Here is a 17,984-nt window from a genome sequence, read left to right on the forward strand (position 1 = left end):
ATAATTATATCTTGTGGTTGTGTAATTTATTTTAGAAGTAAAACCTTAAGAAAATAATGTGGATTTTTTGTATCTCATAATTATATCTTGTGGTTGTGTAATTTATTTTAGAAGTAATTGGTATTTTTTTCTTTGAGAATAAATATCGGAATTTTCCTTTGATGAGGGACCTATGGAATTTTCCTTCCGTTTTTTCGATGAGGCTAGCGTGACACATGGTTCTAGAAAACTTATTTTCAGTAGTAAGGTTGTACTATGATTCACTATGATTAAGTAGAAGTAATTGGTATTTTTTCTTTGAGAATAAATATCGGAATTTTCCTTTGATGAGGGACCTATGGAATTTTCCTTCCGTTTTTTTTTTTTGATGAGGCTAGCGTGACACATGGTTCTAGAAAACTTATTTTCAGTAGTAAGGTTGTACTATGATTCACTATGATTAATGTATTATGATCAAGATTAGGGAATTTCCTGGATGTATAGCATAGTATCTTGTTTACAACCTACACTCTAGCATGGGCAAAAATTCGGGTCAGTTTTCTCTGACAGGCTCTATTTTCAATGGAAATATTGTTGTTATTTGAAAAGTTCCAAAGTCAATAATATGTCCTAAATATGTAATTTGCACTTGAGTATGCAAATATGCTTATTATTGTACTCCAGTGTCGATTTGCCGGCCTTTGCTTGGAATTCGGAATGCAAAGTGACTGAGAAATTGGGACTAACGTCAAGGCTTTCATAAACATACCTAAATTATACAAAAAGCTATGTAAATTGACTAGATGTGTGTATGGGGTCGACCCCATACACATGTGTTAAAGCCCTATATTTTTTTCACAAAGCAGTCCATGAGGTCACATGCAAGGTAATGTGTCACTGTGTCAGGTCAGATTGATTTGAATATACGCAACTCATTTGAGCGGACTACTGACTACTCGTACTTTGGGGCATTGGGGCAGATCATTGAATAGATTTTCCCCCGTGTCGTTTTGTAATAATTTATTACAATTACAGTATTACAAATACTTTATTTATACTGCAAACTTATAACTGAGAAGTCCCTTTTTGTCAGCAGTTTCAATAAAGTCTCCTTTGTTGGGTGTTTTTTTTTCTCAATAGAGTGATGCTACTTTAGGGCTTAACACTCGACAACAAAGGGCTTTAACACTCGACAACAAAGAATCATGGGAGAAAAAATCAAAGAGGAAGAAGAAAGTTTGAAATGATCACGGATATTTTCAAAGGAAGAAGCTTTGAACAACTAAAGGCAGATGCCCAACGCCCAAGATCGAGAGAGTTGGAGAAGGACGTGTTGATACCTGTCAGTAGACAGATTTACAACTATAAATTATATAATGCTACTTTGGACTCGTAAGGACTTGTATTTCCATTTCTCATCAGCTGGGTGAGAAAAGACACAATACCCATTTAGTTGCGGGGTAACACGAGCTGAGGCCTCAATTGAGAAGCGTAAATTTACACAGCTAGGATGAAACTGAAGAGTCCCTAATAGGAACATGACTGAAAACTTTTTGGAACCTCTTTCTAACAGAATGATAAGTTGAGAGACAGAGGATTGAAAAATCATAAAATAAAATCTGTAGGTATCACGCCTGTTTTGAAGAAAACCCCCAACAAAATACGCCAAATACATAGGTAACTTCAACCCAACGTTGTCCCTGTGTATTCCGAATGGGAAATGGACGAGTTTCAGAGACTATTTTCATACTCTACACACCTTTTCACATGAGGCCTTCGGAGGGAGTGCTCTGGAAATTTTGGTTTGTTCGTCAAATTTTTTTCCATAGATTTCAATAAATTATGAGCTTCGGGATTTCCATCTCCGAAGTACTAAGTATAGTAATAAGTTGTTTGCCTTGTATCTTGTTTGGTTCTTGTCTCTTTGAAAGTTGAACAAAATTTCAAAGTCCATATAGGTAAATTTGGGGTTTGGTTTGCTGGGTCGCTACGGTTATTAACGGGCCCAGTTCTCTAGCAAAATCTCATGCCAAAGTTGAATGCTAACGTAGCACCATTCACAAAAGCTGACCCAACCTTTGCTTGGTTCGTCCAGTTATTACACTTACTGCATTTCTACTTTGGTCTTTTTCCTTTTCATTGGCCTCCTACTTATTTCTTTGATTTCTTTGGGTATTTTGTGAGCTTTCTTTTTCACAATGTTCATCTTTTCTCTTAATGAATGAAAGATTCGATTTATTATTTTTTATTTTTCAAATGTTTATCCTAACTGTCAGAATTCATTGTAATCTTATACGAGCTCCCACTTTCCCACAATTCACTTTGTTGATTGCCATCGTTCTCCTGCAATATGCTAATTAATATCCTTAGTTAAGTCTCCTGTAAGTCTACAACATTGTTTTGATATTGAATAACGCATAAGGCTTCTTATCTGAGAAATTTCACACGAGCTTGGCGTTAGGAGAACGGCAATACCTAAGGGCGAGAACAGCCAGATCACCTTCCATTGAAATACTTGTTTAGAATGTTCAGATACACATTTGAAATCAGTTAGTTTTAATGCAATCTACGGTAACGGTAGTACAGCAAATATGATGATGTTGTATGGCTTCATCTCAATTTAGAAAAGAACTAATTCCCTCTTCCATAGTAGGTAATTTGGGTTTTCAACATTATTTGTGGAACATTATTTGTGGAAATTTGTTTGTTTTCCAATAAGGTACTGACAACATATTTGTATGAGATTATGATTTGTACTTTTTTATTTATCCACCCTCAACTTGAGGCAAATTGTCTGACGATACAATTTGATAATGATATGTTGATATGGAATATATCTTGGTTAACTGAGTTATAAGTATGTCTAATGCTATTACGATTATGTCATGGTTGCTGCAAACACTGGTTCAGCACGCGTGTTTACCAAATGCACTTCAGTCATTCTACCTGAATGATAAACGTTAATGAGGATTTCTATTTTCATCTGTGCATATTTGTCATCTTTAAGACTTGAATGTCCCATGACGTCTGGTTTATATTAAAGAAAATTTTCCATTTCATCGCTAGTAAGCTAATTTTACCTATTAATAACTTTAAATCTGCCAATTTCAGAATCAATCACGTCAAACCTATTTCTTTTGCACCAATAACTTGGACTCGAATCACAAGGCAGTTGATTTAATTTAAATAATGGATAATGGCATGTGAAAAGACAATGCTCTCTGGCAATGTAATCATGGAAACTTCTTGTATGGTCATTAATGTCATTATTTCGTTTTGTAATTAATCAATGTAATTATTGAGGAAGTTTCCGGGGTTGCGAACCTTACCAGTTTATCTCAGGTAACTATAGTGCAATCTAATCTGCCACTTTAACCTTTTTAATTTCTGGTAAATTTTCCTCATTCATTTCTTTGATCCTAGAATTTCCGCACGGATTCGATTATATTGCCATTAATTTTGAACTTCAATTTTCTCTCATGGGATGTATTTGATGATGAAATGTTATTAGTTTTACACACTATACATAATTGAATTTACTTAATATTCTTCAATTCTTTATAAGTTTTCCTGGAGTTTTTCTTGTCTTCCTGAAGCCTAAGTTAACTCGTCTTTTTGTCTACTTCCACATATGTTGTTTTCCTGGAGTTTTTCTTGTCTTCCTGAAGCCTAAGTTAACTCGTGTTTTTGTCTACTTCCACATATGTTGGAGTTTTCTTGAAATTAATTTGGTATTTTGAAAACCTATTCTTCCTGTTATTTTGAGGTTTAGCTGGAATCATACTTAGAGTGTGTAATTTTTGGTAATTGAAAATCAGAAGATTGGTTTACCTTACAAAGGCTGTAGTCCAGCGGATATTAAGATTAACAGTTCAGAAGTTCTATCTTCTTTGTGTGCCAATTCTCTGAAGTTATCAAGAAAAGTACTGAGGGCAATTTATCCGATCCGGAGTATCAGGACCTTAGTTTTAAAGTGCCTAATCAAAATGAGCGCCCTTTGTGTGCCAATTCTCTGAAGTTATCAAGAAAAGTACTAAGGGCAATTTATCCGATCCGGAGTATCAGGACCTCAGTTTTAAAGTGCCTAATCAAAATGAGCGCAATTTAGTAAGACAAAGTTTGAAAAATTCCATCAATTCATTACATAAATTCCCAAGGCCCTGATCATATGAGCGCAATTTAGTAAGACAAAGTTTTAAAAATTCCATCAATTCATTACATAAATTCCCAAGGCCCTGATCATCCTAATGGGTTCATAAATTCTCTGAAGTTATCAAGAAAAGTACTAAGGGCAATTTATCCGATCCGGAGTATCAGGACCTTAGTTTTAAAGTGCCTAATCAAAATGAGCGCAATTTAGTAAGACAAAGTTTTAAAAATTCCATCAATTCATTACATAAATTCCCAAGGCCCTGATCATCCTAATGGGTTCATGGGTCATTCGTTTGTAGTGAGGGCGTTAGCACCACTGTACAACATGTGAGGTATTCTTTGGTAACAATTTGCACTCCCACACCGAAGACAGGTGGGTTTTATTCAGGAAGTAATGGAACACTGACCAAAATACTACCAAGACGCCAAGGTCTCGGTACAAGACCAAATGACCATAGTGGTCTGAGCGAGTCAAGATTGCGTGCTTTGTTGTTATGTCTGGAAATTTTTATTCCGGATTATAATCTACTTTCTAGATTACCATATTATTTACTTCTTTAATAAAATTTTTCGGTTAGTACATAGTTAAATGTAAACTAAATGATATGTCTGTTGAACGGATTGTCTGATTTTGGTGGAATTTTTCTCATTGGATTTCCGACTTGATCGGCCCATGAGGCATTTCATAGAGGCCCTTTCCCTGAGTGGGTTCTACTGTTCACTGAAGAGCTAGTATAACTCTCACTGAAACGTAAACAATATCCTCAAACCCAGTGTGGTCCTTCTAGAAATTTTCGCATGGTGTATGACCTCTTGAAGCTTATGCCTAAAACCTGGCTCATTTCCATCTGTTTATTGGTGTGGAATGTTACAGGGTGACTATGGTATTGAGTAAATTTAAGCGCAAACTTTGTAGCACTATAATTTCTTCAAAAGGAAATCTGATTAAACTTGAATATTTCCTTGATTGTGAAATTACAAAAAAGTGACGACTCATGACTCAAATTACGAGATGATTTTTTTTTTTTAGGTTGTAGAGGACGGGTTACTTCCTGCTACTTTTTCCTCTGAAGGTGTTGAATACAAATTTTCTGATTTTTGTCGATTAATGTCACAATCCTGAATATGGCTAGAATCTACAATGGAATGGCTAGAATCTACAATGGAAATTTAGAAATCAATGTTTCTAATAAATTTCATGCTGAGATATAATCAGTTAAACAGACTGTATACAAATTGGAAATGTCATATGAACCAGTCCGATCCACGTTTTAATGATGAAAATCTTGACTCCACACTGTCTAAGTTATGATCCTGTTTCCCATAGGCCTAGCTGGTGCTCTGTTATAGGCCTACATAGGGCTTTGGTGACTGGTGCTCTGTTATAGGCCTACATAGTATCCAAAGTCATGCGCTGAAGTACTAAGTACTACCAAGATAATACATCACATGGTTAGCAAAGAGCCGAAGTTGATATTCCAATTCAAACTAAAACTCTTGGACACATTAACAAAGAACTTGTACCACAAACAAATGATCATTTGGAGTGTAAGATCAGTCATAATTACCGCCTGGAGGTATTTCAATTAGCAATCATTTCAACCCTATTAATCTACACTGTGAGGTGTAACCCTATTAATCTACACTGTGAGGTGTGGGGTAATTGAATTTTGGATCAAGTCCAGAAATCTCATTCTAATTGCTACACTACTACTGTTAGCAGAATCACGGAATTGATTCCAAACTATGTTGTTTAGTGTTCTCGTAAATTTCAGATCTATTGTAATCTTAATATCTACCGTGCCTAATTCGAGATCACAATTCATTATTTTACAAGTATTTTTAGGCTTTTGACTATTGAATTATGATCTTCTACGTTGGTATGTGTTAATATTGTCGACGATTTTTGCAACAAATACAAAGCCTCAATCCGCTTAGCCCAAATTCTGAAGGGTAACAGGTCGAAATAAATCCTGAACGTCTGGACATATTGGTGTCACCCTTGTGGGAGATATGACACCGAAACCAAGCAACCAATTCGAGCAGCGATTTGGTCAAACTATGCCAATCCCAGCACCTGAAGTTTTTGGAACCAACTAGGATTGTGCCTTAAAAGTACACGGGTACTTCACTGTATGTCCATTATAGTGGATCCTGTGTGCACATCTCCCATACCAGATGTCACAAGCAGAACGTTTCACATTTGAATCAACTAGCGAATAGAGCATGAAATTAGTTTAATGGATATTCATCTGATAGTGATGATCACACTCATGTATCCCTGAGGCATCCGTCCATGTCAAGCCATGATGTGCAGTATTGCAAATCACATCAAAATATCATGGGAAACTGAATACTGAAGTAAAGCCTCCTGCCTACTGCCAGTTGAGACTATTATTGATTTCTTCGTATACCTGCGTGTATCTCTTTTTGTAGAAAACTGCTGTTCACAACTCATTGATTACAGAAATAGAGTTATTTGCTATGAATAGTCAATGTATACTTTATTTTCTATAGAAAACGTTACATTCTTGTTAAAACGAATAATCGAATAAGTGGTTCAGGCTGATTTTTGGTCAGTTTTGTTTGCATTGTGTGAAAGAGAATTCGAATGAGATCTTTGAATAACAGATAAGTGGTTCAGGCTGATTTTTGGTCAGTTTTGTTTGCATTGTGTGAAAGAGAATTCGAATGAGATCTTTGAATAACAGATTTTTTTTTGGTTGCTATCTTACCTAAAGCAGGGTCCACATATCATAACGGTTTACTTGACGGTTTGCCTGACAGGTCTAGTTTGAATAAGTAATACTTGTGGAGTTATGGGTTATGGAGAAGAAAATTGAGAAAACTTTGCTGTTTACACGCAACATATATGTTGTGTACAGTTACTAGTAAACTCTTACGTATGTAATGTGCATCTGCGCCCTGCAGACTGCACAGTTGGTCTCTCTTGCTTTATCTGTATAGTGAATACCATGGGGCATTTCCAACACATGATAGTAAAGTACAAGTTATTCGTAAGCGTATACATATATAAGTAAGCCTAGTCATAAATCAAAACCATGCAACTTAAGTAATATGGGTGACAAGCAACGCGTGTTTTGAGTGCAGACTGCACAGTTGGTCTCTCCTAACTCTCTTGCTTCATCTGTAGTGAATACCATGGGGCATTTCAAACACATGATAGTAAAGTACAAGTTATTCGTAAGCAAGCCTAGTCATAAATCAAAACCATGCAACTTAAGTAATATGGGTGACAAGCAACGCGTGTTTTGAACTTTGGTCTGACTTTTATTCTTACTTATTTCCCTATAGTGAGGTTGGTCGATGGATTCCACGGATTTTTCGAACGATATGGAGGTAAGTAAACCGTAGGAAGGTCATTGAAGACAGTGTGGTTAAACCCCTATCAAACAAATAATAAAGGCCAAACTATAGTGAGGTTGGTCGATGGATTCCACGGATTTTTCGAACGATATGGAGGTAAGTAAACCGTAGGAAGGTCATTGAAGACAGTGTGCTTAAACCCCTATCAAACAAATAATAAAGGTAAAGAGTTTACTAAGTATTTGTTATTCACTTTAATATGTTTTGTTATCACGATTATTATTCCATTTAGGTATTTGTATTTAATTATGTAAATTAAGAAACAACAATGACTGAAAGGTATACCAGTTTTTCAAAAGAGCAAAATACATCCATTAGAGCATTAGACCTTCGAAGCTTAAATGAAAAGAAAGAGAAATTTAAAATGTTGTTCCTTGTGCAGTTTACTAAGTATTTGTTATTCACTTTAATATGTTTTGTTATCACGATTATTATTCCATTTAGGTATTTGTATTTAATTATGTAAATCAAGAAACAACAATGACTGAAAGGTATACCAGTTTTTCAAAAGAGCAAAATACATCCATTAGAGCATTAGACATTCGAAGCTTAAATGAAAAGAAAGAGAAATTTAAAATGTTGTTCCTTGTGTAAGATCTTTAATGTTGATGATTTGATTGTATTCTACTAATTATATTTTATGCTAACTATCAACCCCCGTTCTGGTTCTGATTTCAGAGTCCTTGCAGCTAGTGTCCTGCTAAGGTCACAGAGAGGAGGCTCACCCCCTGCCACCAAAGTCTGACATTCGTCTAGCAACCTAGTCACCCCCACCCCCCTAAATTCAAAATGGCCGCTATAGTGAGGTTGGTCGATGGATTCCACGGATTTTTCGAACGATATGGAGGTAAGTAAACCGTAGGAAGGTTACTGGAAGACAGTGTGGTTAAACCCCTATCAAACAAATAATAAAGGCCAAGGCATTTGTAAAAGAACTGTACTCCTACATGCAAAAAAGTTCATTCAAACGAATCACCTAATCTAATATCGAACTTCCAATAAGTCTCGTTATTTGGAGTATAGGGCATATCAAATACCCCCCCCCCCCAAATTTTGACCACAAAGGTTTGGTCTTTTTTTTCTTTTTCTTTTTTAACTCATACTTCAAAAAACTGTTGGAAAATCCGGATATTTTGTTCTATGAAAAATAGTTCGCCTAACATGCTGTTCTTTCAATAATATGACCTTTCTGCCTCTTTTTTTTTTCTCTCTATGTTGTCACGCAAATGTCCATGTTACAAAAGCAAAGTCTTGCCTCCTACTAATCAATTATGCATTGCGGTGCTTGTTTTTCATGGTGGGGGTACTAAACTTAGGTATCAAATACAAAGTCACAAGATCACACATACTCTGAAATAGGTAGGTAGCAAGTTTAATTTCATGCCATTTTAATTTTAATATGCTGAAATAATAGGACTGCCTGTCCTACTTCGACAGTCTAAATGTGGTAATGTACTTGGGTATATCTTAAACGGCCCTGCTCAAATCTATGAAAAGGGTTACAGTTAATCTCCTTCGTAGCTAAAACCCCCCGAAAATTTTGAAGCCATTGAACTGTCAATTGAAAAACTCCTCTCTTTACAAGTTCAACGGTTTCTGACAGAAGGCTTTGAAATGTTCAATAACGCACTAATGAAATGTTTTCTTTCAGCATTCTTAATTTCCGTTTTGATAAGGTTTGTCCTTTATCCTGCTATGTCCTTCTAAGCTCGAGAAGAGAATGAATGGAGCATTCCTATACCACCGCAATGATCCTGTTTGAACCAAAAACTCGACAGGTCCTTGTAATTCGTTGTCCGACAACTGATACATCTTTAATACTTTGGCATTGAAAGTGTACCATGTTATTCCAATGATATCCAAAATTTGTAATCTTGCGGTCATGCTCCATCCAATGACTTTTTGAACTTAGATATCTGTACATCTCTGCTGAAGGTTGAAATTGAGGCAGGGTCGTTTAAAGAATCTTTGGTCTTCCTGCACTTGTATTCAATATTTTGGGGTTCTCACAGAATCCCTGGACATATTGGTGTCACCCTTGTGGGAGATATGACACCGAAACCAAGCAACCAATTCGAGCAGCGATTTGGTCAAACTATGCCAATACCGATTACTCATCCCAGCACCTGAAGTTTCACAGGTCGAAATAAATCCTGAACGTCTGGACATATTGGTGTCACCCTTGTGGGAGATATGACACCAAAACCAAGCAACCAATTCGAGCAGCGATTTGGTCAAACTATGCCAATACTGATTACTCATCCCAGCACCTGAAGTTTTTGGAACCAACTAGGATTGTGCCTTAAAAGTACACGGGTACTTCACTGTATGTCCATTATAGTGGATCCTGTGTGCACATCTCCCATACCAGATGTCACAAGCAGAACGTTTCACATTTGAATCAACTAGCGAATAGAGCATGAAATTAGTTTAATGGATATTCATCTGATAGTGATGATCACACTCATGTATCCCCAAGGCATCCGTCCATGTCAAGCTATGATGTGCAGTATTGCAAATCACATCAAAATATCATGGGAAACTGAATACTAGATTGTGCCTTAAAAGTACACGGGTACTTCACTGTATGTCCATTATAGTGGATCCTGTGTGCACATCTCCCATACCAGATGTCACAAGGAGAATATTTCACATTTGAATCAACTAGCGAATAGAGCATGAAATTAGTCTAATGGATATTCATCTGATAGTGATGATCACACTCATGTATCCCTGAGGCATCCGTCCATGTCAAGCCATGATGTGCAGTTTCACATTTGAATCAACTAGCGAATAGAGCATGAAATTAGTCTAATGGATATTCATCTGATAGTGATGATCACACTCATGTATCCCTAAGGCATCCGTCCATGTCAAGCCATGATGTGCACCCATGTTTAAACCTCGTCTTATTTACTTGATAAGCACAAGCCCATACAATGTAATGCACTGAAATGCATATCCATAATGGCCACTGGCAAATAGATAATAGCTGTGAACCTTACACATGTATTGCACAACCAATTAAGTATCTATGCTAACCAAATGGCTAACCAAATTTATTCTGACAGGTGTATAATCAAGGTGATTAGCTTTAGTCTTGAGAATATCTGAAATATGGTTTTGTACACAGAAACTATTAGCAAACTTTGCAATTTGGAATACACTAGAATCCTATAACGTATAACCTATTGGCCATACTAAGACAAATGGGCAGCCGTTCCTTTATCTGTTTATATTGTTTTATGATATGAAACACAAATCCAAGATAGTCCCCGACAATAGCACATTGAATTCACCAGTTCCCAACGGATCACTTGTGCAACGTTGAGCGTGTTTGGTATCTGGTGACCGTGTGGGACAACACGTGCTGTTGGCCATTTCGGGGTGCACTCAGCCTCTTGAGAATAACTTGGGAGCTGATTGAAATCTCAAGGAAATAGTGAGACAGAAAAGCCTGATATGAGCATAGCCGTTAAAGGGCTCTCAGAAGCCAAAAAAATCACAAGGTCTTAAGGGTTTCTCTTTGAAATGTGTTCTTTTCAAGCGACCCTGAGTAGACAATGAACTGAACATATACCGAAAGCAGATGTCTCAATTCTTCACTGATCTCCCAGATTGACATCCGTAAGAAAACAGCTATCTCATATACAAACCCTATCGATCTGATAGCTGGAAAATTACAAAACCATTAAGTATAACTAAAACGTATGATGTCCACGATTATCCTCATTAAGCTGGGATAAACCTTTCGCGATCTTGTAAATAAGGTTACTACCTACTATTAGTAGCCTTATCTTCATTAGTAACCTTATCTAATAAATAATCGCCGTTCCTCTGATTTGCTACTGATTAATGATCCATCAAATATTATTTATCGATGCAAGTTCAACAATGTGACACTAATTCATTTTCACACCTTTGTAGACATATTTTCCTATTTAGTAAATTGATAATCATTGATTATACTTAATTGTTACTTTACATGCTTGATAATTATTGGTTACGTGATCTTCAAACCAGACGCAATTCTAAGGTTACTAAGTTATCCTTTTAAAAATTGCAAACTCATTGAGAAAAATTTGATGCTGGTGAATTTGTTTAGAAAATTCCAGTCGTATGCTCTTACGTCATTTGTAATTTTATGCAACAGCAAGATGCATAATTTGTTTGTCTAGTTTACTAATCCTATTTAGTAAATTGATAATCATTGATTATACTTAATTGTTACTTTACATGCTTGATAATTATTGGTTACGTGATCTTCAAACCAGGCGCAATTCTAAGGTTACTAAGTTATCCTTTTCGTTTTCACTCGTTTTTCCTTAATTACAGCGAACGCATTGTTCAAAAAAGTTGCACAACTTTTCACACACACTGTCCTTTTACGATGATGAAGTTTACGACTCTTGTTTTATTATTTATTGAAGTAATTATTATCTAAATCTGTCAACAAACACGTTCTTATGTCTTTGAGTGGATCGCTTCTTTAGAAGTAATCACTGGAGGCGATTTGATGACGGATATTAACACCTGATCTGTACATCTCTGCTGAAGGTTGAAATTGAGGCAGGGTCGTTTAAAGAATCTTTGGTCTTCCTGCACTTGTATTCAATATTTTGGGGTTCTCACAGAATCCAGAACTTTGATATGCTGCGGTCCTTGCAATTCTGCATCCTTAAGATGCTATTTCTATTGTACATTACATATTTCAATAAGGAGGTGCTAAATTAACTGTTGAAATAATAGGACTGCCTGTCCTACTTCGACAGTCTAAATGTGGTAATGTACTTGGGTATATATGAAATAATAGGACTGCCTGTCCTACTTCGACAGTCTAAATGTGGTAATGTACTTGGGTATATCTTAAACGGCCCTGCTCAAATCTATAAAAAGGCTTAATGTTAATTTCCTTCGTAGCTAAAACCCCCAGAAAATTTTGAAGCCATTGAACTGTCAATTGAAAAACTCCTCTCTTTACAAGTTCAACGGTTTCTGACAGAAGCCTTTGAAATGTTCAATAACGCACTAATGAAATGTTTTCTTTCAGCATTCTTAATTTCCGTTTTGATAACGTTTGTCCTTTATCCTGCTATGTCCTTCTAAGCTCGAGAAGTATTCTTAATTTCCGTTTTGATAACGTTTGTCCTTTATCCTGCTATGTCCTTCTAAGCTCGAGAAGAGAATGAATGGAGCATTCCTATATCACCGCAATGATCCTGTTTGAACCAAAAACTCGACAGGTCCTTGTAATTCGTTGTCCGACAACTGATACATCTTAAATACTTTGGCATTGAAAGTGTACCATGTTATTCTTATACCACCGCAATGATCCTGTTTGAACCAAAAACTCGACAGGTCCTTGTAATTCGTTGTCCGACAACTGATACATCTTAAATACTTTAGCATTGAAAGTGTACCATGTTATTCCAATGATATCCAAAATTTGTAATCTTGTGGTCATGCTCCATCCAATGACTTTTTGAACTTAGATATATCCTCTAATGTCTCTACCTCAGTTTTAGTGCACCATATTCTATTATAACTCTTTTATTATTTTATCTGTCTTTAGTCTACTTGTCTGTGTGCTCTAATGAACTTTGATACTTTTAGGCCATGATGGGAGGCTGGTGGGACGAGTATAGCTTCAAATGTCAGCCTGTTAACCACTCCACGACGGATCCTAAAGTTCTAAGAGTGAGTGTTGTGCTTTTTGTGTCTTTATTTTGTAAACATATAGGTATCCTACGTTGACGACAATTTTGCGATATTTCATGGACGCGATGTTTAGGTCGCAAATTTTTTAATTATTTTTGATTTTAAATAGCAGATACACAAAGGCGTTTTTCTCCAAGTCAATAACTCTTATCAAATAGAGTGTGTTGGTTTAATTTTAATGGCTGGGTCCTCAAGGTGAGTTTAAACTCCGTTTAGGTTTAACTTTTGGATTAACTAATCTGATTGGTTGATTCAAAATTTTCAAAAAAAAAAAAATATTCAATCAGATCCGAGAGTTTAAACTCACTTTGTTTAGCCGGACCTAAGACACTTGTGAGGTGTCTCAAACCCCAACCCACCCTATTTAGTAGTCATAGTATGCCTCGAAATACAAAGTCACAAGATCACACATACTCTGAAATAGGTAGGTAGCAAGTTTAATTTCATGCCATTTTAATTTTAATATGCTTGGTTTAACGTTTTGAGTTTTATGCTGTGAAAAGATCTGGATCTGGGTTTGTTCATAATTAATATTGGATAATTACTATGCATAGTAGATCATGGACTTTGGTTCTCTTGAATGCAGATGCAGCTGGGATAGGCTGTATTGAAAGGTAATACTAGGTTGTGTAGACGGTTCTCTTGAATGCAGATGCAGCTGGGATAGGCTGTATTGAAAGGTAATACTAGGTTGTGTAGAAGCTCTCACACTTGTACCACATTTTTCGAGAATGTATAGTTTTAACACTTAACTTTTAAGTACCACATTATTCGAGAATTTATAGTTTTAACACTTAACTTTTACTATGTAGACAAGATAAAGGAGGTAAGAGATAGGGCGAGCTTTGTTAAGCACCTCGAATACACCAGTTTCCAACTGATGACTGAAGTTAAAATAAGGAGAAGAACAATTAAGCTGGCGAAATCTTAGAGCATAAGGCAAGATATAAAAGGCTGTTATTAGTTGCCTCTCACATGGAAACAGAAAAGCATAGAGCTGCCTCTAACATGCTCTGAATTCCTGTGATAAATCCAAGACATTAGATCTTGTAACATGTGCAATAAAATGATCATTATTTTTCGCTCTGCTCATATTTCATGATTATTTAATGCAGCATCATAACTCATGTCTGCTTAGTCTCATGACTACTTTGACACCGGCAAAGATGTAAAAAAGCTTTGTTAAGCACCTCGAATACACCAGTTTCCAACTGATGACTGAAGTTAAAATAAGGAGAAGAACAATTAAGCTGGTGAAATCTTAGGGCATAAGGCAAGATATAAAAGCCTGTTATCTCCAAACTTAGCACTTTTTATTACTTTTGTCTAAGACATTCTAAGACAAACTGCGGATATAATCAAACATGCTTCTGTCCATGACTGTGCGCACAGCCGCACCAGTTCCTTAATAATAATTCTGAATTCCTGTGATAAATCCAAGACATTAGATCTTGCAACATATGCAATAAAATGATCATTATTTTTCGCTCTGCTCATATTTCATGCTTATTTAATGCAGCATCATAACTCATGTCTGCTTAGTCTCATGACTACTTTGACACCGGCAAAGATGTAAAAAACGTGCTAAAAGTAAGGTTATATGAGGTGACCTAAGGCAGTAAAGACAAACAGTCTGGTTAAGGCTCTTCGAACAAAGTCCGGGTATTTGTATGAAAAAATAAAACTCTTCTAGAGGTAGTCCCAATAGTACAGTTTGAATAGGGATTGTGGAAAATCCTAGCAGTGCAGCGAGAAATAACTGAGTTATGGCCATTTAAGACTGCCAAGTCCAAAACAAAATAAATTCGTGTTATTTGAACAGAAACCCAATCCACAAAGCACTTTTCACTCCAAACTTAGCACTTTTTATTACTTTTGTCTAAGACATTCTAAGACAAACTGCGGATATAATCAAACATGCTTCTGTCCATGACTGCGCGCACACTCGCACCAGTTCCTTAATAATAATTCTGAATTCCTGTGATAAATCCAAGACATTAGATCTTGTAACATGTGCAATAAAATGATCATTATTTTTCGCTCTGCTCATATTTCATGCTTATTTAATGCAGCATCATAACTCATGTCTGCTTAGTCTCATGACTACTTTGACACCGGCAAAGATGTAAAAAACAGATATGTCTGATATATTTTCATGTCTCAGGGTATTCATGCCTCTCAGATACTTCGTTTAGGCTGAACGTGATATATCTTTTTGCAAACAGTGTTCCTGGGAAAAGTAAACAAAAAATATGAAATCCAAATTCTTATCAATCAGTCTGATGCATCCGTCACGTCATGTTTCAAGTAGAGTCTAGATAAGACCATCAAAAACTTCGTCTTTATGATTTATCAAGTATTTGGCGATCATGGATTACTATTTTATTTGTCCATGAATCTTATGATAGGTCGTCAACTCGTGAAGATAGTTACGGTGATTTGGAATTGAATTCCTTAAAATTTGGCGGCTAGGTCACGAAATGGTCACGGGTGATGAGACAGAAATTCACCTTCTTGCTCCTAGACTAGTTTCATGTTTCAATTCCATATATTTAAATTCGATTATTTTGGTTCGCAGTGCAGTGACACTGTTTAGAATTTGCTAATTTAGTCATCAATAAGACAGCGATTTGTGGTATTCAGAGTCAGGCCTGTTTTTATCTGAGTTACTTGAGGGTAGACGATTAACACTTGTATTATGAATATGCCGAAAGTACTCGTACCAGTTTCCGACCGATCTCTTTAGCAACATTGTGTGGAATTGTGGATAGCTGGATAGTAGCTGGACATTTGACCGTTTAGGATATTACGTGCTGCTGCTTAGGTGTTGAACATGTTTGCAAAATTTCATCAAAATTGGACGAACTATTTCCTGGCGAAAGACAAACCTCTTAAAAACGGAGCCTACAATTCCCTTCAAATGCCAGACCAGGCAGGAATTTAGATCTAATGAGAAAATTTACTTTGTGTTGAACAAAGCGGGAACCCCATAATAAAAGTGCATTTCGATAAAGCGGATTTTCGGATTTTATCGTTGCGGAAAAAAGGAGGACATCCGTAGCAAAACACGCACAAGCAGCTATAATAAACAAATGAAAATCTTATTTCTGATTCTACAAATTCACATTTGCACAGAATGAGCCAATTATACACCATAACTCAGCAATGGCAATAAAATTGATAACTGAACTATAGTATACAGGATCCGGCTAGGCGCCGCGTAAGAACCGCAAGAGATAGAAATGTATTCTCAGTAACGAAAGCATGTAGGGCTGTAGGGACATTTTAGTTATTGGATTCGGTAGGGGACGATTTACCAAAGACGGCATTTAGTCGATCCCTATTGAAGATGCTCAAGGAAAATTAAGAATTTTGATCATGAGTTCTAAAACACATTTCCATTATTATAATATTTCTTCTGCTAATTTCTTAATCGCATACGGTTCCCTCGTCGGACTCTGTATAAATCAGATCAGATCAGGTCAGATCATCTGATAACATTTCCTTTCGCGTTTTTTCCTATCGATATCTGATCTACGGAAACAAGCTAAAGGATATCAGTTGGCCAAGCTATATCAGATCTAATGTGAGAATCATTACCACCTCACCTAGACCTAGGAATCTGTCGGAGTTACCATCAGTTGGTCTATTACATTTCATTACAGTAATTAGATCCTATTGATACATAGGAAGATTTTCTAACATTTCCTTTCGCGTTTTTTCCTATCGATATCTGATCTACGGAAACAAGCTAAAGGATATCAGTTGGCCAAGCTATATCAGATCTAATGTGAGAATCATTACCACCTCACCTAGACCTAGGAATCTGTTGGAGTTACCATCAGTTGGTCTATTACATTTCATCACAGTAATTAGATCCTATTGATACATAGAAAGATTTTCTCATAGGCATGAAATAGGAGTGTTAATTAGTAATTAAGTTATTGCATAGTTTCAATTAGAGCTGATGATTTCACCAGAGTATCTGATGAAAATTTACCCGAGTATCCGGTTATGATAGTGATAGCCAATGAAAAATTACCTGGTTAGTCAAGTACTTACTCTTTTAGGACCGGGCACTTATTTAGAATGACCCTAGACAGCCAAGTGACTGATCAATCAACGGCAAAATCTAAATGCCCATGTAGATATGATGTTGTAATTTATAATGAACATGGTCATGAAGGTGTTGATTAGGTATCATCAGCCATCGGTGCAGTTTTTTACGACCAAAGTCCATACGTATTGAGTATTTCAGTAGTCTCGTATCCAGTATAACCGCACATATTTCATCACAGTAATTAGATCCTATTGATACATAGAAAGATTTTCTCATAGGCATGAAATAGGAGTGTTAATTAGTAATTAAGTTATAGCATAGTTTCAATTAGAGCTGATGATTTCACCAGAGTATCTGATGAAAATTTACCCGAGTATCTGGTTATGATAGTGATAGCCAATGAAAAATTACCTGGTTAGTCAAGTACTCACTCTTTTAGGACCCGGGCACTTATTTAGAATGACCCTAGACAGCCAAGTGACTGATCAATCAACGGCAAAATCTAAATGCCCATGTAAATATGATGTTGTAATTTATAATGAACATGGTCATATCAATAACTCCCTAATTACAAGTAACTCAAGTGACCAATAACTATACAAAAGAATTGTGGGTATTGACTTCTCAAAAATGATAACTTTTCTCGACCTACCATGACTAGAAAAATATTATAAGAACTCCTAGACGG

General features: G+C 36.2%; 1 protein-coding gene across 1 annotated transcript in view; it reads left to right on the forward strand.

Moving 5' to 3' along the window:
• The window catches only part of LOC103507895 (elongation of very long chain fatty acids protein AAEL008004-like), a 56,832-nt gene that overhangs the window by 15,858 nt on the left and 22,990 nt on the right, over nucleotides 1-17,984 (forward strand). The window contains exon 2 of the mRNA XM_026822642.1: nucleotides 8,197-8,365. Coding sequence (XP_026678443.1) covers nucleotides 8,308-8,365 — 58 coding nt within the window. The 5' untranslated portion in view covers nucleotides 8,197-8,307. The remainder of the gene's footprint in view (nucleotides 1-8,196; nucleotides 8,366-17,984) is intronic.

The sequence above is a fragment of the Diaphorina citri genome, unplaced genomic scaffold, assembly GCF_000475195.1.
Source record: "Diaphorina citri unplaced genomic scaffold, Diaci psyllid genome assembly version 1.1 scaffold349, whole genome shotgun sequence".
NCBI classification, from domain to species: domain Eukaryota; kingdom Metazoa; phylum Arthropoda; class Insecta; order Hemiptera; family Psyllidae; genus Diaphorina; species Diaphorina citri.